We start from the raw sequence: 22,064 nt of genomic DNA on the forward strand, positions 1-22,064 counted from the left end.
TTAAATTTATTTCACATAAGTTAAAATTTTCAATTAAAATAGAAGTTATCTAAATTTCTAAATTTAAATTAGAATATGGTTAAAATAGAAAATGATCTAAATTGTGAAACAGAGAAGAATGGTTAAATGTCCATCCATCCAGAGAATATTCTACAGGCGTTATTAATATTGTATTGTCATGGAAAGATATTTGCCATACATCATCAGGGAGTGAAGAACATAAAGCAAAGTATATGGAATGATCAATTTTTTTCAATAAAAATTATTTGGAAAAAATTTTGGAAAAATATATCTAAAAAGTGTAGTAGGACTATGGGTAAGTTTTATTTTTGCTTTTGGTGTACCTGTATTATCTAATATATTACAATAGTGTCACAATCATGTACCAAAATAAAATATTAAAATGTTAAATGAAAATAATAAGCATGAAAAAACTGACCTCCTTCAGCTGAACATATGACCACAATTTGACTGAAAGGTCCATCTCCTTTATTGTTATAAACGCCAACCTTCACTTCAAAGGGAGTAAGAGGAGGGACACTTTCATCTCGATAAATGAATTTTGAAGCTTCAGAAGATGTCACCATTTTTTCCTTCCAGCCACGTGTTCCATTGGGTCGGAAAGCCACAATATAGCCAAAGCCTTCCCCATTCTGAAACTCTTCCGATACTGGCTAAAGAAGAAAAATGCAATTAAATATCAGGAAAATAATTCATCAAAACCCCCACTCTTTCCAATCTTTAAATTTTTAAAGATTATGGATAACTAGAGCAATAGAGACTCTCCAATCTTTATATTACATTGGAAGCCAACATAGAAAAATAGCTTGACAGTCACTGGAAATTTAAAAGGCCTTAAAGGTATAAGATTAAAAAATTAAATGGTATCAGTTGGTATTTAAGAAAAGCATCAGGAGTATTGAAATCTCTTGAAGTGAAACAAATTTGCTCGAACTAGTCATGTATATGAAACAAAGGTCCTTGGATTCCACACTAGAATGTAATATGCTGGGGAAAACTGTCATATGGTCTGGTGGTCGGGAAAATCTTGTCACTGGTAATGCTCTGCAGAGGGCTTTGCACAGAAAATCTCGGTGAAATTAATGTAAGACCTTTCTTCTAGTTTTTTCTCAATTACTGTTGTGCTTTACTAACATATGAAAAAATTAGAATATAGAATTTTTTCAAGAGACTTGTACTCCATGGCTTACATTTAAATTTGTTAAATGAGCATCAATTGCACACCAAAGAAAACAGTAATTGTCATTAACTAGTTAGTCAGTGGAGCAGTTACCAGACATTGCCTAGCACAATGTTTGACAAATAGACACACAATAAACCTTTGCTATATTTTCTTATTTTGAATTTTGATTTGAGAGAAAACTATGTATTGAGTGGAGGAAAGAGACAAAGCCTATTATATCAAAGTACTATAGACTAAATGTTTATACCCCTTCCTCCCCCACAATTCATGTGATGAATTCCTAACACAATGTGATGATACTAGGAGATGGGCTTTTGGTAGGTGACTTGGCTATGAGGGTGGAGTACTCATGAATCAGATTATTGACCTTGTAATACAGAATCTAGAGATCTGTCTTGCCCCTCTGTCACGTGAGGACATAGTGAGAAATTGTGTTTTATGAACCAGGAAGCAGGCCCTTGCCAGATCTGAATCCACCAATGCCTTCCAGAACTAGACTTCCAGCGTCCAGAACTGTGAGAATTAAATTTCTGTTGTTTATTAGCCACCCAGTCTACAGTACTTTTGTTATAGCAGCCCCAGCTGACTAAGACATAAAACTGACAGGGAAGGCAATTCCGTTTAGAGAGGTTTGATCTCAGTGAAGGTCAGGTATTGGGAAGTTAATACCTCTGCAGAAATCAAAAACAAGGCATAAAGTTTTATTGAAGAAGAGGCATATGAACAGAAGAACAGGTCAGAGGATGTGCTCATGGAAGATTTCTTACTAGGGAAAGGAGTTTTTCTATATGTTTCTGTACATTCTATCATTGTTCTTAGAGATGGTCAGGGATTGGTTGTTTTCTCCAATAGTTATTTCCATCTCCATATTCTAATGCATTGTTCTGTTAGCCACCTAGCTATATTTGATAATAAAGTTAACATTAAAGAAGGAAAGTGGCTTTATGGAAAATAAATGTACCTCTCACACTCTTTCTCCCCTGTTCCTTTCCTTTGACAGAAGGAATTTTGGAGGTCATACAGTGAGGGACACAAAAGAATAAGGGTTTTGGATTCAAAGCCCCAATTCTACTGCTTCTCAGGAAAGTACTCAAACTGTGCATCAGTTTCATAATTTTGTAAAACAAGGAAAATTATCCCCACTAATAGGATGGTTGTATGAGATAAATGAGATAACCCAGTCACTACTCCAGGAAAACCTCAATGGTTTTAGCCTACATATATGTCAAGAGTGCTATTCAACTGTGAAGTAAATAAATATCAAACTAAGCCAAATAAACATCTGAAGTAATTTGTGAGAGAATGTGTTTTAATCATTCAAACTGTATTCTGAGACAGCCTATATGACAGGACGGCACACTTTAGTCTTGGTATGAAAATGAGAAAAGTTCATTTTGGAAATATTCATGTGAGTAACGCATGCTCAAAGTGTTTCTTAGCCTCCTTTAAACAGAAGTTACTCAGTTACTCTATACCAAATACTGATACTCTATGTGTAACTTTCTTTTTTAAGGAATCAACAAGTTCTGACATCTGAGTAGGCTTTCTTACCTCCCAGGCGATGACTAACTCGTGCCTTCTTCCACTTCTTCCTCTTACATTGGTGGGTGTTGTCTTTGGAACTGTCGTTAAAAATGGGCCAAGAGTGAGGACAATACATAGATGTACAATTTAAGTGTCCCTACACCGAGAATGCATCATAACCCTACTCTGGTTGGGTAACATCCCCAAATAAACAAATCAAAATGTGTTTGGAAGTCAAAGTGATCTTATTCAATATTAAACAAAATGTTTGTGACAAATACCTTGCTTTCAAATATATGTGGGGGAGTTTGATATATATTTTTCATGGCCACATACTGCATCCCCAAACTAGTTCAATTGTATAAATGCTCTGTGGTTACTAAGGTCCAAATCATAATTAACACTATAGTCAAGGACATCTGCTAATGGTTAGTTAAATTTCATCCTACATGTTTTCTTCTTCCTGAGGATGTGAATCTTCTGTGATTTCAGGGCTTGCAGAGCCCCTGGAAAGTCCACAGGTTGACGTTAGCCTTACTGCTTTACTAGAACTCCCAGGTGGCTCCAGTTTAGAGAAATCTTAGCAACAGTTCCATGGAGTGAGAACCTATTTAAATGAATAAACATTTTAAAAAACTGTCAAGAATGAACCTCTCTGCAAACTGCAAAATATATAGATACCTGGTGAAGTTTTTTCAAATGCAAAACTATTAAAAGAATAAATGTGTCAAAGGAATAAATTTCCCCTTCACGGCACCAAACCACAAAACATGTAGTTGAAAGGGAATATATTCAAACGAAGAACTGTTAAATGAAGAAAACTATTAAAAGAAATCTTTTTCTAGGCTATGAGCCTTCATTAGCAATTTTACACTTCAGCATTGCCTTTATGTCCCAGCATATAGTTTTTAAAAAAATATTGATATACTCATAAACAATAAATTCACTCCCATTTATTACCTACTTGGAGTGGAAGGCTGTTAATTACTGGTAGATATTAACACAGCATTTTATATACTGGAAAAACTGATGCAGAATTTATATGCTACTAGAAAGGAAAAAAACAATTCTTCTTGGACCACAGAGGTGGGAGAGAACACTATCATTGCCTCCATTGAACTAGATGATATTTATTCACCAGGTCCAAATTTCATTTCCTTGACACTTTTCTCCGTGAACATGAGTTCTTGTCTTTCTCATGCACACGTAGAAGGATATATACAGAAGCCATTACCAATCTTTCTTTTTTCACGGTTACATACACATTAAAGATTATTCATATGTGGAGTTCACTCTCATGAATTCCCTCAGAATTACATGGAATTGGATACCCCTTTGTCTCTCAATCAGGAAATCAAAAGGAATTCAACTAAGAAGAATGATGGTATTAGAGCAATAACAGTGAATATGTCTTAATTTATATGAAGAGCAGGCAGATGATTTAACTTGAGTTTTTTACTAGTAGTCATAAGTTATCACTGCATGTAACAATCTATGACACATCAGTCTGCCTTGACACCATGTCTCAAAACCACTGTTATAGAGTAGTAGTTTTAAATTCATTTTCTGGTGTATGGTATGAGTAAAGCACACAGGAGGAAAACTGGTTTAACTGTATGTGTAAAAGCGTAGGGCTACACATTTCCAAATATACCCTCAGTGGCTAATCTCAGAGTTCTGAATATTGTGACCATGAGTGCATGGTCAGATAAATAGTAGAAGCAAGTTAATTTGTTGATATGGTGCCACTATGGTTTCTCTTAGTACCATTTGTTTGTAAAATATAAAAAGTTATGCACACACATATGCTTCACATTCATCACTGACAATAATTAACAGGTAAATAATATTACAAGTAATATCTACCACAACCACCTACTTCATCTGTTACATTGGAATTGCTAGTTTATACCCTAAATGTAGGAATTTGAATATTTTTCTTTGAAGATACCCTCCCTATGATCATGGATTTTGTGGAAAGACTAGGCACTGAGCATCCTTTTCTATTTTATTCAGCCCTCAAATATCATCTAAAAAGAGGATGCTTGGAACCTCTAGCTTAGGGTTGGAGAGTAGGCTATAGGCTATCTTGTGAACATCTCTCTCTTGAAGCTCATTAAAGAAGTATGAGTAGAATGAAATTCAAGTGATGATTTGAGGTCAAATCTTTCTTCTGGAGCTTTGGTAGTATTGTTCCATAGTCTGATAATGTTTTTATTTTTTAAAAAGAATATTTAGAGTTTTCAAAAGTTTTAACTTTGTGAGTAAAAAAATTGAAAAGAAACTAATGAAAAATGTGGTGAAAATTTCCACTTTGAGGAATCAAGAAAGCAAAATTTAATTTGTTTCTGTGTGAGTTACTTCCATATCAAATTATCCATAAATGACCTAGATTCTGTAAAATTTATTTTATCATTTGAAATTAGTCTTTGAAGTCTTCCTACTGCTACTAGTTCCTTTTAAGAAGATAAAATAAATAAATGTAAATAAAGAAAATAAAATAATGTAAATAAAGATCATCCAATTTTAATGTATAATAAGTGACACAAAAGAGGCACTATAGTTCACTGAGTTTTAATAGTATATGTGTATAAGCACCAACTTTTCTTTTTTAAGAAAGGCTTAGTAGATATAATGGGAAATACTAACAGAAAACTTAAGGCTTTAAAGACGTGGAAATAACCTAAATGTCCATGGATCAGTGAATAAAGAAAATGTGGTGTATTATACAATGGAATACTATTCAGCCATACAAAGAAGGGAACCCTGCAATTTGAGACAACATGGATGGACATCAACATCCTTATACTAAGTGAAATAAGCTGGACAGGGAAAGACAAATACTTTATGATCTGACTTATATGTGGAATCTAAAAATATGGAACTGGTAGGAACAGAGAACAGACTAATGATTGCCAGAGGTGGGAATGAAGGGTGGGAGAAATGGGGAAATGTGGTCAAAAGGTATGAACTTCCAGATATAAGATAAATAAGTTCTAGGGATATAATATACAACATGGTGACTATAGATAACAATACTGTTATCGTATATTTGAACGTTGCTAAGAGAGAAGATGTTAAAAGTTCTCATCACAAGGAAGAAAATGTCCTTGTGTGAGGTGATGGATGTTAACTAAACTTGTGGTTATCATTTTGCAGTATATTCATTATGTCGTTCACCTTAAACTAATACAGTATTATATGTCAATTATATCTCAATAAAACTGGAAAAACAAACAAACAAACAAAAAAGAAAACCTAAGTCTTTAATAGATGCAACTCAGGCATTGTGCTTTGCTGTCAGGATCACAATGTTTGAATTGGGTACTCTAATTCTAATTGGCTTAAATTTCCTAATTACATGCAGATGACCAGTGGAACCCATGCTCATTGGTTTCCTTTTCAAGTTGGTGGTTCACAGTTATTATCTCTGCAGTCAACACTGATTTTAATTATATCCTTTTATTTTTAAAACAACATATTCATGATATGTAGAGGTTTCACTTAATTGTTCAGAGTACTTCTATTGTAAAAGTTCTAGAATTCTTGTTAGAAGCATAAAATTAATATAATCAAACATGTAATAAATGCTTTCATTGAGTTCAGAGAAATACATATTTACCTAAACCCAAATTTATTTTCAATATAATTATTGAAAATCTGATTTAGAATTAAGCAGCTAGATGCTTTTCTCCCTCCGTTGGCTACTGATCAATGCCATGAGCTTATTAGCTTAGAGAATCAAGTTTACATGCATGGTTAATGAGTTAAACTCTTATTCTTCAGAATTTCTTTTGAACATTAGTCTTCCATGAAGGAATAACGTGATTAATACTTTTCCAACAATCTGTAAATGTCTTGCTGTTTTAGTGCCTTAACTGGCATGTTGAAATGTAGACTCTTGTCCCTTTTTATCTTATACATTTGGTTGTAAATGCTCAGAGTGACTAAAATATAGTGTACTACCTTAGTTTAAGTGTGCATGAATTTAAGCTTGAGTCTCAAAGAACTCTTCCTAAGTGTAATAGTCTGAACAAAGTCAATCACACTAAAAACATACTTTAATTAGCATTCAACTAAACAAAAGAATACAGGATGAAATTGTTTACCAATCTCTCTTTTTTTTCCCTGAAAAATTTCCAAATCTATTACAGTAGATGTTTACATAGCTCATTAAATAATACAGCTTTACTAGAGACCTGAGAGCGGTCACATAATTTAGGAGCAAATCCAGCACCTGGTTTGGGCAGAAAAGTGCAAAAGAATGGAAGGAGGGAATGGAGGTTGATAATATAGTGAAGGTGGGAGTCAGGAGAGAAATTTAAAAAAAAATTCCTACCTGAATTGAAGTATGTAACATACAAATATTTCAGTTAACTGATTATCATCTAAGCTCACTTTATAAAAAGAGTTAAAGAGCTTCCAAAATAAAAAAAAATAATACCAGTGGTGTTTCCTAAAGAGTTCAGATAATGCTGTTATTCCTATCAATAGGGTAGCTAAGGTGGTATGTGTAAGTGGTAAAAGTATTCTTCTGGGACTGAGAAAGATCTGGGCTTGAATCTCAGTTCTACCATTCTAACTGATGGGTTGAAAATATTCCTTAACCACTTTGTCCTTTAGTTGTCTCATGGAGATAATAATAGTACCTACTTTTTAAGGTTTTCATAATTATGTATCACAGTGCCTGGAACTGTAATTTATAACTATTACCTAATGTTATTATCTACTTCAAAAAGAAAATGTAGTTGTCTTCCATGATAAACACTAAGTTCAGTAGGAATCTATAAACATGTGATCTTGAAATAGACTGTTCTTTTGGAAATCTGGATAATACAGTTTCGACAGTACCATGGGAATTGTGCTTTCAGTTTTGGCTCAGCTTGTTTTAATTTGAAAACCTAGGCAATATATCATTTTTGATTTACAACTTTCTTTGCTAGGATATTTCAGAGAATGTAAGATTTCTCTGATATATGAACCTTCTCATAAATAGCAATAGTCAGGACCACAGGAGGTACGTATAGACAATAAAAGGTGTTTCCATTCACTCATTTTCTCTGAACTTTATTCCACAAGGAAGTAGAAGCAGAGGATAGGCATAATAATCTTTGAGCAAAATTTGTTGGAACGTGTGGTAAAATGAAGAGAAAGAAAAAGGCAAGAGGAAGAAGGGAGGGGTGGGAGGAAGATAACTTGGGAGTCATCACCTTTGGTTTAAGATTAGAATTCCAACTCTGCCATTTACTTATTAGATAACCTTGTACAAGTTTTTAACTCTCTTATTCTGTTTCTCATCTGTAAGATGGGGATAAGCCTGCTTGCTTTAGAGGGTTGATGTGAGAATTAAATGCTATAATGGAAGGCAAGGTCTTAGTATAGGGCTTGAAACATGGTTCATGATTTATGACTGGTATATGGCATTATAGGGACTAGGAAGATGGGAAAAGTCTAACTTGAGTGTCTCACATTTACTCCTGGGTTGATAACCTCTCATTACCCTTTTGTCTTTCATGCTCAAGTCTTCTACTGCTCTTCCCTCATCTTGCTATTAATCAGAAAGGGGCATGCCTAACAATTAACCATGTTTCATTTAGAAGGGCATTTGTTAAAGTTACCATCTCTGTTTGCAAAGTGTCTCTGAAACTGAAGATATATTTCTTGAATATATTTTGCAGAAAAGCCTTTCCTGACCAAAGTGGTTGCATGATTTAAAATACTGTCTGCTGTATGAGCCATACTATTATCTTCTTTTTTCCTAATTATTGAGATTTGGTCTTAGAGGTCTGTTTCTTGCTATGATTTTTGTCTGCTCTTAATGTTACTAAGAACAATTTCTTTTATTTAATATAATTAAATTACTCATTGAGTTGAAGAAAGTTATAATGTTCATTTAATAGTATTTTCTTTTAGAGTTTCCCAATTATTTCAGTTGACTGCTTTACATTTTTTATATCATATATATTTTTTAGAAGCGTAGACTAGAAAGACCTTTAAAAACCTCACAGCTTTATGCTTTTTCTCTGTACACACCAGTGCCTGACAATAGTATGTAGATTTTTTAATTGCCCCCTATAAATAATTCTGCCTGAGTCTCATTTGGTCTGGCCTTCAAAGCTCCATTAAATGCCATTTACAAGGCCAACCCACATGCCCCTGGGAAAACTAATTCAGTCCCATCTTATAATAGTATTTTATTGTGTTCTTTCCATAACTTTTGAACTTAGTGAAGTTTCCTAAGTAATTCTCATGGACAAGAACTGTGAATATACAAATATGAACAAAGCAAGATCCTTTCAGAAGTAGGAAGGTAATGTACAGGGAAAGAAACTGTAGTAGGAAGTTTAATGAGTCTTTTCTGGACTTGGGATGAGACATATGTAACCTCAGATGCTAAAATGACGTTGGCTAGACAAAACCACAGAACTACTAGGAAATAGAGAAAACCAATTTCATGACCCTTTCCCATTACCCCCCTCCAGCCATACATATAAAATTTTAGCTCAAGCAGTGTTTTGGAAGAAGGCTGTCAGCTTAGCAGATGGATGTGCTGTGGCATATCCCTCCATCCCCAGCTCTCTCTAGGAGCAAAGTGGGAGTATCATTTCCCCCTCAAGCTAAGTGACAAGAGAAGCAAAACAGCTGATGAGGAGATTACAGATGCTTACCTCTCACATCCTGCCTGGATGCTGTTGAGCTTCAGAATTATGTAAGATGGCTCAGCCCTGCACTATGCTACTAGAGCAGAGACCAAAATAGTTCTTGAGAACATATGGCATTTCTAGAGTTTGGCAGGTCAGAAATGCGAAATGATTATCATGGGCAAAGCAGACACTGTGGAAGGTAGGTTTGAATAAGCCTGTTGATATCACAGCCAATGAAGCTGCCTGCTAGGAGATAGGATAGTCTCTTAAGAAACCAATGTACTCCGAGAATGAAAGAAGCAGAATGTGGACAAATGCCATCTCCTGGAGCACTCAACATTTACATGAGAACAACAAATTACAACACGTGAAGTCATTTTTCATTTTCTTCTTTTCTGACCTGGAAGTGACCAGAATAGCAGTTGGAAGGTCAGGGAGGAAGTAGAAAGAAGAAAGAAAAGACAAATCATAACCCTTGAGTCAAGGCTGTGCTGGGATGGAGGGACAGAAACATGGAACTGGATATGAGATGAAAGTGTTTATTAAGTTAATATAGAATTTTGTTGTTGTTGTTACTTTTTGGGTACTAGATGTTTATTTCAGACTCTTTTGTCACCGAGGTCAATAAACAATCAGAAGGTTACACATATCTATTGTATTCCAAGACAAATCTTTGCAGGAAAAAAAAAATGTACCTATTAGAACTTACTATTTCAGCTCTACCTGGAGCTATACACATGAGATATAGATATTCAGTTTCATAACTCCCTAGTTCAAAATAGAACACGAAGTATTTAAAAAGAAAAAAAGAAATAAAGAAGCACACACAAGCCACTAGTTATACTTGAATGGCTAATACATAGGGTAGTTTGAAAATATTGAGAATAACCTCTTCTCTATTTTATTTATTTATTTATTTAATTTTTTAAACATATTTATTGGAGTATAATTGCTTCACAATGGTGTGTTACTTTCTGCTTTATAACAAAGTGAAGCAGTTATACATATACATATGTTCCCATATCTCTTCCATCTTGCGTCTCCCTCCCCCCCACCCTCCCATTCCCACCCCTCTAGGCGGTCACAAAGCACCGAGCTGATCTCCCTGTGCTATGCGGCTGCTTCCCACTAGCTATCTACCTTACGTTTGGTAGTGTATATATGTCCATGCCACTCTCTTACTTTGTCACAGCTTACCCTTCCCCCTCCCCATATCCTCAAGTCCATTCTCTAGTAGGCCTGTGCCTTTATTCCCGTCTTGCCCCTAGGTTCTTCATGACTCTTTATTTTTCCCCTTAGATTCCATAATATGTGATAGCATACGGTGTTTGTTTTTCTCTTTCTGACTTACTTCACTCTGTATGACAGACTCTAGGTTCATCAACCTCACTACAAATAACACAATTTCCTTTCTTTTTATGGCTGAGTAATATTCCATTGTATATATTGCCACACCTTCTTTATCCATTCATCTGTTGATGGACACTTAGGTTGCTTCCATGTCCTGGCTATTGTAAATAGAGCTGCAATGAACATTTTGGTACATGACTCTTTTTGAATTATGGTTTTCTCAGGGTATATGCCTAGTAGTGGAATTGCTGGGTCATATGGTAGTTCTATTTTTAGTTTTTTAAGGAACCTCCATACTGTTCTCCATAGTGGCTGTATCAATTAACATTCCCACCAACAGTGCAAGAGGGTTCCCTTTTCCCCACACCCTCTCCAGCATTTATGGTTTGTAGATTTTTTGATGATGGCCATTCTGACTGGTATGAGATGATATCTCATTGTAGTTTTGACTTGCATTTCTCTAATGATTAATGATGTTGAGCATCCTTTCATGTGTTTGTTGGCAAGATGTATATATTCTTTGGAGAAGCATCTAATTAGGTCTTCTGCCCATTTTTGGATTGGGCTGTTTGTTTTTTTGATATTGAGCTGCATGAGCTGCTTATAAATTTTGGAGAATAATCCTTTGTCAGCTGCTTCATTTGTAAATATTTTCTCCCATTCTGAGGGTTGTCTTTTGGTCTTGTTTATGGTTTCCTTTGCTGTGCAAAAGCTTTTAAGTTTCATTAGGTCCTATTTGTTTATTTTTGGTTTTATTTCCATTTCTCTAGGAGGTGGGTCAAAAAGGATCTTGCTGTGATTTATATCATAGGGTCTTCTGCCTATGTTTTCCTCTAAGACTTTGGTAGTGTCTGGCATTACATTTACGTCTTTAATCCATTTTGAGTTTATTTTTGTGTATGGTGTTAGGGAGTGTCTTAATTTCATACTTTTACATATACCTGTCCAGTTTTTCCCGCACCACTTATTAAAGTGGCTGTCTTTTCTCAAGTGTATATTCTTGCCACCTTTATCAAATATAAGGTGACCATAGGTGCATGGGTTTATCTCTGGGCTTTCTATCCAGTTCCATTGAGCTATACTTCTGTTTTTATGCCAGTACCAAACTGTCTTGATTACTGTAGTTTTGTAGTATAGTCTGAAGTCAGGGAGCCTGATTCCTCCTGCTCCATTTTTCTTTCTCAAGATTGTTTTGGCTATTTGGGATCTTGTGCGTTTCCATACAAATTGTGAAATTTTTTGTCCTAGTTCTGTGAAAAATGCCAGTGGGATTTTGATAGGGATTGCATTGAATCAGTAGTTTGCTTTGGGTAGTAGAGTCATTTTCACAATGTTGATTCTTCCAATCCAAGAACATGTTATATCTCTCCATCTATTTGTATCATCTTTAATTTCTTTCATCATTGTCTTATAATTTTCTGCATACAGTTCTTTTTTCTCCTTAGGTAGGTTTATTCCTAGATATTTTATTATTTTTGTTGCAATGGTAAATGGGAATGTTTTCTTAATTTCACTTTCAGATTTTTCATCATTAGTGTATAGGAATGCCAGAGATTTTTGTGCACTAATTTTTTATCCTGTAACTTTACCAAATTCATTGATTAGCTCTAGTAGTTTCCTGGTAGCATCTTTAGAATTCTCTATGTATAGTATCATGTCATCTGCAAACAGTGACAGCTTTACTTCTTCTTTTCCAATTTGGATTCCTTTTATTTCTTTTTCTTCTCTGATTGCTCTTGTTAAAACTTCCAAAACTATGTTGAATGACAGTGGTGAGAGTGGGTAACCTTGTCTTGTTCCTGATCTTAGAGAAAATGGTTTCAGTTTTTCACCATTGAGAATGATGTTGGCTATGGGTTTGTCATGATATATGGCCTTTATAATGTTGAGAAAAGTTCCCTCTATGCCTACTTTCTGCAGGATTTTTATCATAAATGGGTGTTGAATTTTGTTGAAATCTTTTTCTGCATTGATGGAGATGATCATATGGATTTTCTCCTTCAATTTGTTAATACGGTGTATCATATTGATTGATTTACATATATTGAAGAATTGTTGCATTCCTGGGATAAACCCCACTTGATGATGGCGTATGATCCTTTATTGTGCTGTTAGATTCTGTTTGCTAGTATTTTGTTGAGGATTTTTGAATCTATGTTCATCAGTGATATTGGCCTGTAGTTTTCTTTCTTTGTGATATCTTTGTCTGGTTTTGGTATCAGGGTGATTGTGGCCTCGTAGAATGAGTTTGGAAGTGTTCCTCCCGCTGCTATATTTTGGAAGAGTTTTAGAAGGATAGATGTTAGCTCTTCTCTAAATGTTCGATAGAATTCGCCTGTGAAGCCATCTGGTCTTGAGCTCTTGTTTGTTGGAAGATTGTAATCACAGTTTCAATTTCAGTGCTTTTGATTGGTCTGTTCATATTTTCTATTTTTTCCTGGTTCAGTCTCAGAAGGTTGTGCATTTCTAAGAATTTACCCATTTTTTCCAGGTTGTCCATTTTATTGGCATAGAGTTGCTTGTAGTAATCTCGCATGCTCTTTTGTATTTCTGCAGTGTCAGTTGTTTCTTCTCCTTTTTCATTTCTAATTCTATTGATTTGAGTCTTCTCCCTTTTTTTCTTGATGGGTCTGGCTAATGGTGTATCAATTTTGTTTATCTTCTCAAATAACCAGCTTTTAGCTTTATTGATCTTTGCTATCACTTCCTTCATTTCTTTTACATTTATTTCTGATCTGATCTTTATGATTTCTTTCCTTCTGTTAACTTTGGGTTTTATTTGTTCTTCTTTCTCTAATTGCTTTAGGTGTATGGTTAGGTTGTTTATTTGAGATGTTTCTTGTTTCTTAAGGTAGGATTGTATTGCTATAAACTTCCCGCTTAGAACTTCTTTTGTTGCATCCCATAGGTTTTGGGTCTTAGTGTTTTCATTGTCATTTGTTTCTAGGTACTTTTTGATTTCCTCTTTGATTTCTTCAGTGATCCCTTGGTTATTTAGTATTGTATTGATTAGCCTCTGTGTGTTTGTATTTTTTACAGATTTTTTCCTTTTATTGACATCTAGTCTCATAACGTTGTGGTCAGAAAAGATACTTGATACAATTTTAATTTTCTTATATTTACCGAGGCTGATTTGTGAGCCAGGATATGATCTGACATGGAGAATGTGTCATGAGCACTTCAGAAGAAAGTGTATTCTGTTTTTTTTGGATGGAATGTCCTATAAATATCAATTAATTCCATTTTATTTAATGTATAATTTAAAGCTTGTGTTTCCTTATTTATTTTCATTTTGGATGATCTGTCCATTGGTGACTGGGGGGGGTTAAAGTCCCCTACTATTAATGTGTTACTGTCGATTTCCCCTTTTATGGCTGTTAGTATTTGCCTTATGTATTGAGGTGCTCCTATGTTGTGTGCGTAAATATTTACAATTGTTATATCTTCTTGGATCAATCCCTTGACCATTATGTAGTGTCCTTCTTTGTCCCTTGTAATACCCTTTGTTTTAAAGTCTATTGCATCTGATATGAGAATTGCTATTCCAGCTTTCTTTTGATTTTCATTTGCATGGAATATCTTTTTCCATCCCCTCACTTTCAGTCTGTATGTGTCCCTAGGTCTGAAGTGGGTCTCTTGTAGGCAGCATATATATGGGTCTTGTTTTTGTATCCATTCAGCCAGTTTATGTCTTTTGGTTGGAGCATTTAATCCATTTACATTTAAGGTAATTATAGATATGTATGCTCCTATTCCCGTTTTCATAATTCTTTTGGATTAGTTATCATAGGTCTTTTTCTTGTCTTGTGTTTCCTGCCTAGAGAAGTTCCTTTAGCATTTGTTGTAAAGCTGGTTTGGTGGTGCTGTATTCTCTTAGCTTTTGCTTTTCTGTAAAGGTTTTAATTTCTCCGTCAAATCTGAATAAGATCCTTGCTGGGTAGAGTAATCCTGGTTGTAGGTTTTTCTCCTTCAACACTTTAAATATGTCCTGCCACTTCCTTCTGGCTTGCAGAGTTTCTGCTGAAGGATCATCTGTTAACCTTATGGGGATTACCTTGTGTGTTATTTGCTGTTTTTCCCTTGCTGCTTTTAATATTTTTTCTTTGTATTTAATTTTTGATAGTTTGATTAATATGTGTCTTGGAGTACTGCTCCTTGGATTTATCCTCTATGGGACTCTCTTTGCTTCCTAGGCTTGATTAACTAGTTTCTTTCCCATATTAGGGAAGTTTTCAACTATAATCTCTTCAAATAGTTTCTCAGTCCCTTTCTTTATCTCTTCTTCTTCTGGGACCCCTATAATTTGAATGTTGGTGTGTTTAATGCTGTTCCAGAAGTCTCTGAGACTGTCCTCAGTTCTTTTCATTCTTTTTTGTTTATTCTGCTCTGCAGTAGCTATTTCCAGTATTTTATCTGCCATGGCACTTATCCGTTCTTCTGCCTCAGTTATTCTGCTATTGATCCCTTCTAGGGAATTTTTCATTTCATTTATTGTGTTGTTCATCAGTGTTTGTTTGCTCTTTAGTTCTTCTAGGTCCTTGTTAAACTTTTCTTGTATTTTCTCTATTCTATTTCCCGGATTTTGGATCATCTTTAGTATCTTTACTCTGAATTCTATTTTAGGTAGACTGCCTATTTCCTTTTCATTTGTTAGGTCTGGTGGGTTTTTACCTTGCTCCTTCATCTGCTGTGTGTTTTTCTATCTTCTCATTTTGCTTAACTTACTGTGTTTGGAGTCTCCTTTTCACAGGCTGCAGGTCCGTAGCTCCTGTTGTTTCTGGTGTCTGTCCCCAGTGACTAAGGTTGGTTTAGTGTGTTGTGTAGGCCTCCTGGTGGAGGGGACTAGTGCCTGTGTTCTGGTGGATGAGGCTGGATCTTGTCTTTCTGGTTGGTAGGACTGTATCTGGTGGTGTTTTTTGGGGTGTCTGTGGCCTTATTATGATTTTAGGTGGCCTCTCTGCTAATGGATGGGTTTGTGTTCCTGTTTTGCTAGTTGTTTGGCATAGGGTGTCCTGCACTGTAGCTTGCTGGTCGTTGAGTGAAGCTGGGTCTTGGCATTGAGATGGAGATCTCTGGGAGATTTTTGCCGTTTGATATTACATGGAGCTGGGAGGTCTGTTGTGGACCAGTGTCCTGAAGTTGGCTCACCCACCTCAGAGGCACAGCCCTGACACCTGGCTGGAGCACCAAGAGCCTTTCATTCCACATTCCACATGGCTCAGAATAAAAGGGAGAAAAAATAGAAAGAAAGAAAGATGATCAAATAAAATAAAATAAAGTAAAATAAAAGTTATTAAAATAAAAAAATAATTATTAAGAAAAAAAGTTTGAAAAGTAAAAAAAAAAAAGAAAAAAAAAATCCAAAAACGGACAGACAGAACCCTAAGACAAATGGTGAAATCAAAGCTATACAGAGAAAATCACACACAGAAGCATATACATACACACTCACAAAAAGAGAAAAAGGGAAAAAAAGTATATATCTGGCCACCAAAGTCCACCTCCTCAATGTGGGATGATTCGTTGTCGATTCAGATATTACACAGATGCAGGTACATCAAGTTGATTGTGGAGATTTAATCCGCTGCTCCTGAGGCTGCTGGGAGAGATTTCCCTTTCTCTTCTTTGTTCGCACAGCTCCCGGGGCTCAGCTTTGGATTTGGCCCCGCCTCTGCGTGTAGGTCGCTTGAGGGCTCCTCTGTCCTTCGCTCAGACAGGACGGGATTAAAGTAGCAGCTCATTCGGGGGCTCTGGCTCACTCAGGCCGGAGGGAGGGAGGGGCACGGATGCGGGGTAAGCCTGCGGCAGCAGAGGCCAATATGACATTGCTACAGCCTGAGGTGCGGTGTGTGTTCTCCCAGGGAAGTTGTCCCTGGATCATGGGATCCTGGCAGTGGCGGGCTGCACAGGTTCCCAGGAGGGGAGGTGGGGATAGTGACCTGTGCTCGCACGCAGGCTTCTTGGTGGCTGCAGCAGCAGTCTCAGCGCCCGTCTCTGGAGCTCCTTTAAGCGGCGCTCTTAATCCCCTCTCCTCGGGCACCAGGAAACAAAGAGGGAAGAAAAAGTCTCTTGTCTCTTTGGCAGGTCCAGACTTTTTCCCGGACTCCCTCCCGGCTGGCTATGGTGCACTAACCCCTTCAGGCTGTGTTCATGCAGCCAACACCAGTTCTCTCCCTGCGATCCGACCGAAGCCCGAGCCTCAGTTCCCAGCCCTGCCCGCCCCGGCGGATGAGCAGACAAGCTTCTCGGGCTGGTGATTGCCGGTCGGCACCGATCCTCTGTGCGGGAATGTCTCCGCTCCGCCCTCCGCCCCCCTGTTGCTGCGCTCTCCTCCGTGGCTCCGAAGCTTCCCCCCTCAGCCACCCGCAGTCTCCGCCCGGGGGGTCTTCCTAGTGTGTGGAAACCTTTCCTCCTTCACAGCTCCCTCCCACTGGTGCAGGTCCTGTCCCTATTCTTTTGTCCCTGTGTTTTCTTTTTTCTTTTGCCCTACTCAGGTACATGGGGAGTTTCTTGCCTTTTGGGAAGTCTGAGGTCTTCTGCCAGCATTCAGTAGGTCTTCTGTAGGAGCTGTTCCACATGTAGATGTATTTCTGATGTATTTGTGTAGAGGAAGGTGATCTCCACGTCTTACTCTTCCGTCATCTTGAAGCTCCTCCCCAGTGTAGAATTTTTTAATAGTTGAAAATGAGACTGTCCTAGTACCTAAAAGAGCCTTGGATATAGTTGAGGCTGAAGCCAGAGATGAGATGGAACATATTGGAGAACAATGGTGGGAGAAGAATTAAACTCTTATGTTTAAACTCTATGTATTTCAGTCTGCTCAGTAAACCAGTTACCTAACTGTAACATAATATAGTACAGAAAGTGCTAAGGCTAGGAAAGATTTTCATCTGATTGTTTACCTGATAGTCATATTTATCTGGTTGACCATTAATCTCTTAAATGTAGAAAAGTTTTTCCTTGTGTGGCAAAAAATATGTGACATTTTCCATTTCAAAGTCCAAAGGGAATGACAGGACAGACTACAATACACTAAGAAACTAGAAAGTTATTGAATATGCAACAATGTGTTTAAGCAAAGTCTTTCATTTGGCACTTCTTCTTCTCTGCTCCTTTTGTGTTATCTATGTTATAAGAACCAAAGAAAATGGCTACATGTTGTGACAATATCATGATCCACTTATGGATGAGGGTGGCTAGACAAGAAAAGCAGCATGGAGAGCCCAGACATGGAGGTGGAGAAGGGGGATGTAGAGGGGAACATGGTGCTCTGTACTGTGCACCACACTCTGAAGGGCTCTCTTGACTCCCCAACCATTCAGGTGGGTTGAGGGGCCAGGATGGATGACACACAGTCTGCTGTGGAGACTTCTCAACAGGACAGTGTCTTGGAGGCAACTGCAAGCCAAGAGACTGAATGGCTCTTACTATGTTGACAAACATATATTTAACCTGAAAATGTTTCCTCTATACGAAAATAGCAACATGCATAATTACTTTTGTTTAAATTTATATTTAATAAAGTAATAACTCATTTAAATTCATGATAAATAATAATAATAAATGGCTAATGTTAAGCACTTACCATGTGCCAAACTCTTTACCTTCATTATCTTATTTAACACAATAATCCAAAGGAGTAGTTTGCTATATGATCTCCATTTTACAAGTGAAAAAATTGAGCCTTGAACAATGCATATAGCTTACCTATGTTTATTGCTAGTAAGTGCCAGAGAGGAACATTAATCCAGATCTGCATAACTCTGAACCTCAAACTCTTAATTACAGGTATTAGGTAGCACCTTCTTTTATCTCTCTCTATCAGTTCATCATAATTTGAAATAAAAAACTGCAGGTATTGAGATTTAAGCCAAGAGCTTTAATAATAATAGAAATTTTATAGAAAAGAGAAGACCAAACCTTTCTAAACTATAGATTACATAGTTAATGGTATCTTCTCTCCTTTTCATTTATCTTTCATCAGTTAGTGTTATAAATATGTAACACAGAATATTAAAGTTCAGTTAAATGAGAGAATTACTCAATTAAATGAGAGAATTGTTCTTGCTAAATTCATATTTACATATTTTATTATTTCTACCAGAGTGTTTATTTCAAAATTCATTTCCTAAAATGTGATTTTTCTCTCTTGAGTGTCATCTTTTTAAATGGTAGAGAAAGCATTCCCAGTATTCAACACAAACTTATATACTGGTTTGAAGATAGTAACACATTTCCACATTTGCAAATTTCTTTCTCTCTCTCTGTAGCTAACAAACTCACTAAAACTTGTAAGAAAATTGAACTATAAATAAATAAATATAAACATACATTAAAGTGCAAACATATACAGGTATCCCTTGCTTTTCAAAAGTTTGCTTTATACCACTTTGTTTTTTACAAAAGACCTACATTAGTACCTATTTTCACAAACTGAAAAAAATCTGAATAGATTTTCACTTTTATGAAAAAGGTGAAAAATGAAAATTGGTTCTTCACTTTATGCCATTTTGGCTTAGAAGTTTTCTTAGGAATGCTTTCCTTTTAGATAGCTGGGGAAATCTGTATTTGTATCACGATTTTGACATCCTAAAAATAATAAGTTGACTAAACCAATTTATCTTATATTTATTGCTTATGAAGAGTATTTTGATGACCATAACATTCAAAATATACCCTACAGTATATTGCAAAGAAAAATTAACTGTTTTTGGTGTGTGGGCAAGAAACAATCTAAGGTAAAAATGCTTTACTAAAACTGCTTTGAGATTTAGAATATTCTAGTAAAGAGGAGAATTTTAAAGGGACATAAAACTTTTGATTCAATATCCCGAGTGTGAGACCTTTTCTCTTCCAGGCAGCTCCATTGGTTTTCAAAGATTACTTGGCCCATTAGAACAGCATCATCTTTTAAAATGCAGGACATGTACTTAATAGAGGCAGAGTGCATCACTTGAGAGGATGTCTCAGGATGTTAGTGTCCCTTTTAATCTGTGCTGCCTGACAAAACAGGCACAAAACTCAACCCTTGGTTCAACACCATTAGCAGCTTTAGCCCTGTGTGGTACCAAAGCACAAGAAGCATAAAGTATGCAGTACGGCCTTCCTCAACTCACTTTCAAAAAAGAGTATTTCATGTATTTTTCATGCTATTTGTCTTCTCTTCCATAAGATTTTAATGGACTAGAGTATGTCATGTGTATAGAACTCATGATAAAATGGAGAGACAGGCGCTATATGATTGAAGTAGCTTCAGAAATAGACAAGGGACAAATCTTTTAAAATGCATTATCTGAATACGATTTAACTTGAAAAGTGAAAGTGTTGTTGTTATTTTTAATAGCACAAAGAGATTTGTACTACAGAAAGTCTAAAATGATTATTCACCCCAAACGGATTATTTATTTTGAAATGAATATTTATAGAGAACATCTGAATTAGGCAGTAATCTTTGCCTTTGTTTAAACACAATTAACAATATGCAAATTAAGGCAGTGCTTTTTAGAAAATACGTGAGCCTAAGTACTAATATTGGCAGTCATTTCAATATCTGCACAGTGAGTACATAAAATGAGGAACAACTAACCTGTTATGCCCTTAATTAATGAACACCTGTACACAATGAAAGCATGGCTGATTTCACGAATGCATGGAAATCCAACCTAGCAATTAATGTTCAATTAAAAATTCACACTATTGAAAAAGTAGCAGAAAAAAAACAACTTGTGATAGGCAAATGACAAAAGCAGAAAAGTTGGATTTTTCTGTGAATGAATCTCTTCCAACATATTTAGACTAGTTTTTCTTTTCTTGGTTGCTTAATTTTTATATGAAAAGAATTTGAACATCTTTTTAATGATTATTCACATTTTATGCAATAAGTTGATCATTTGGGATTCTTTTCTTTTCTTTCCTTCTCTTTTTAAGAACCAGACTGAGTGTGTTTTAGACAAAGAACCAACTCTTTTGATTTATTTTAATTATTATAAGCTTTGTTCGATTTCTAAGAAGTCACAAATCACATTTTTGGTCCAATTCTATAACTATGATACAAACTGTACAATACACAGTTCATTCTTAAACTTCTATGTATATGTGTCTCTGACCTGGGTCCTGATTTGGATAGCAGCATATAAAGGAAAGAAAAGGAATATTCCTTTTTAATCTTTCAACAAAGACATATGGAGTACCAGTGCCAGACATTGTTCTAGGTATTGAAGATAAAACAGTGAACAAATAAGACAAAATTCTCATCCTTAGTGTACTTACGCTGTAATGATTATTGAGATTCATGTTACCATTGAGTGTAAAGACATTAATTTGTATTTCTCCTTCTCGTATCTGTAATCGACCCCCCTCTTCATTTCGCTGTTGTTTTAATCTTTCTTATCAACATTATTGATATTTGTGTTTGCCTAAGCTAGTGCTTTACTAAATACTTTTTATATACAATTTTATAGGGACATACAGATAAATCTCAATAAGACTTTGTCCAAAGTAATCAAAACTCTACTAACAATTTTTCTTTATTCTGCTTCTTCCAGATGATGGACAAGTTACCTTAACATTTGTTTTTAAATAAAGCTGTTAATTTTCCTTGTGTGGTCTTTAGAAAGATTCTATCAGAGATACTTCATTCTAAAAGGCCGGAAGAATACTGGTTTTTTTTCTAAGTTAGGAAGCAGTTATTTTACACATAGACATCAAGATGGCAGTAGGTCAAGTTAAGACTATGTTTGTCTTTACCAAGTGTAATTTATACCAGCTCAGACGGTGAAGGGCAACATAAAGAGTTTAAGGAAGTACCCTATAATTAGAGGTAACTGTTATCACTGGTGAAAAAGAGGGTGAGCTAATCTATTCTGAATTTTATAGGTCTGCTGTATTGAATGAGTATATAATTAGAAGAAGAAACTAACTGCTTCAGTTTCATGGTAACTTGATGCAGGCAAGGTTTGGGAGGAAATTGAAGCACCTAGACCTGTACTTGTAGAAACAAGGAAAGAATGTTCTGAAAACAGATAAAATGAAAGAATTATTTTGAAGGAAAATATTTTATGATGTCTAGGTAAATGAATCAGGAAAAATTATACTAAAGCAAGCATTAATGGTTAATTCAACTTGCTTTAAAAGTGATTAGGGACATACCAAATAGAATGCTGACTCCTCAATATTCTTACCTGCTTCATTTGTGCGGATCATTCGAGATGGGGTGCTTGGATCTCCAGTCCCAATTGGATTGGTGGCCACCACTCTGAATTCATATTCCACCCAGGGGTTCAGGTCCACTGCCATGGCTGATTCCATGTCCCCTGTTATGATTTCTGGGACTATGGAGAGGA

At 35.9% G+C, this 22,064-nt stretch overlaps 1 protein-coding gene across 3 annotated transcripts in view; it reads right to left on the reverse strand.

Annotated features, from left to right (window-relative positions):
* CNTN5 (contactin 5) overlaps nucleotides 1-22,064 on the reverse strand; it is a gene marked incomplete at both ends in the record, with an annotated part of 797,505 nt that overhangs the window by 49,756 nt on the left and 725,685 nt on the right. For all 3 annotated transcript variants that reach the window (XM_082845318.1, XM_082845317.1, XM_082845316.1), the window contains 3 exons: nucleotides 440-674; nucleotides 2,756-2,826; nucleotides 21,903-22,052. In XM_082845318.1, the coding sequence (XP_082701444.1) occupies nucleotides 440-674; nucleotides 2,756-2,826; nucleotides 21,903-22,052 (456 nt within the window). The remainder of the gene's footprint in view (nucleotides 1-439; nucleotides 675-2,755; nucleotides 2,827-21,902; nucleotides 22,053-22,064) is intronic.

This window comes from Leucopleurus acutus (assembly GCF_964270905.1).
Source record: "Leucopleurus acutus genome assembly, chromosome: 8".
Lineage (NCBI taxonomy): Eukaryota > Metazoa > Chordata > Mammalia > Artiodactyla > Delphinidae > Leucopleurus > Leucopleurus acutus.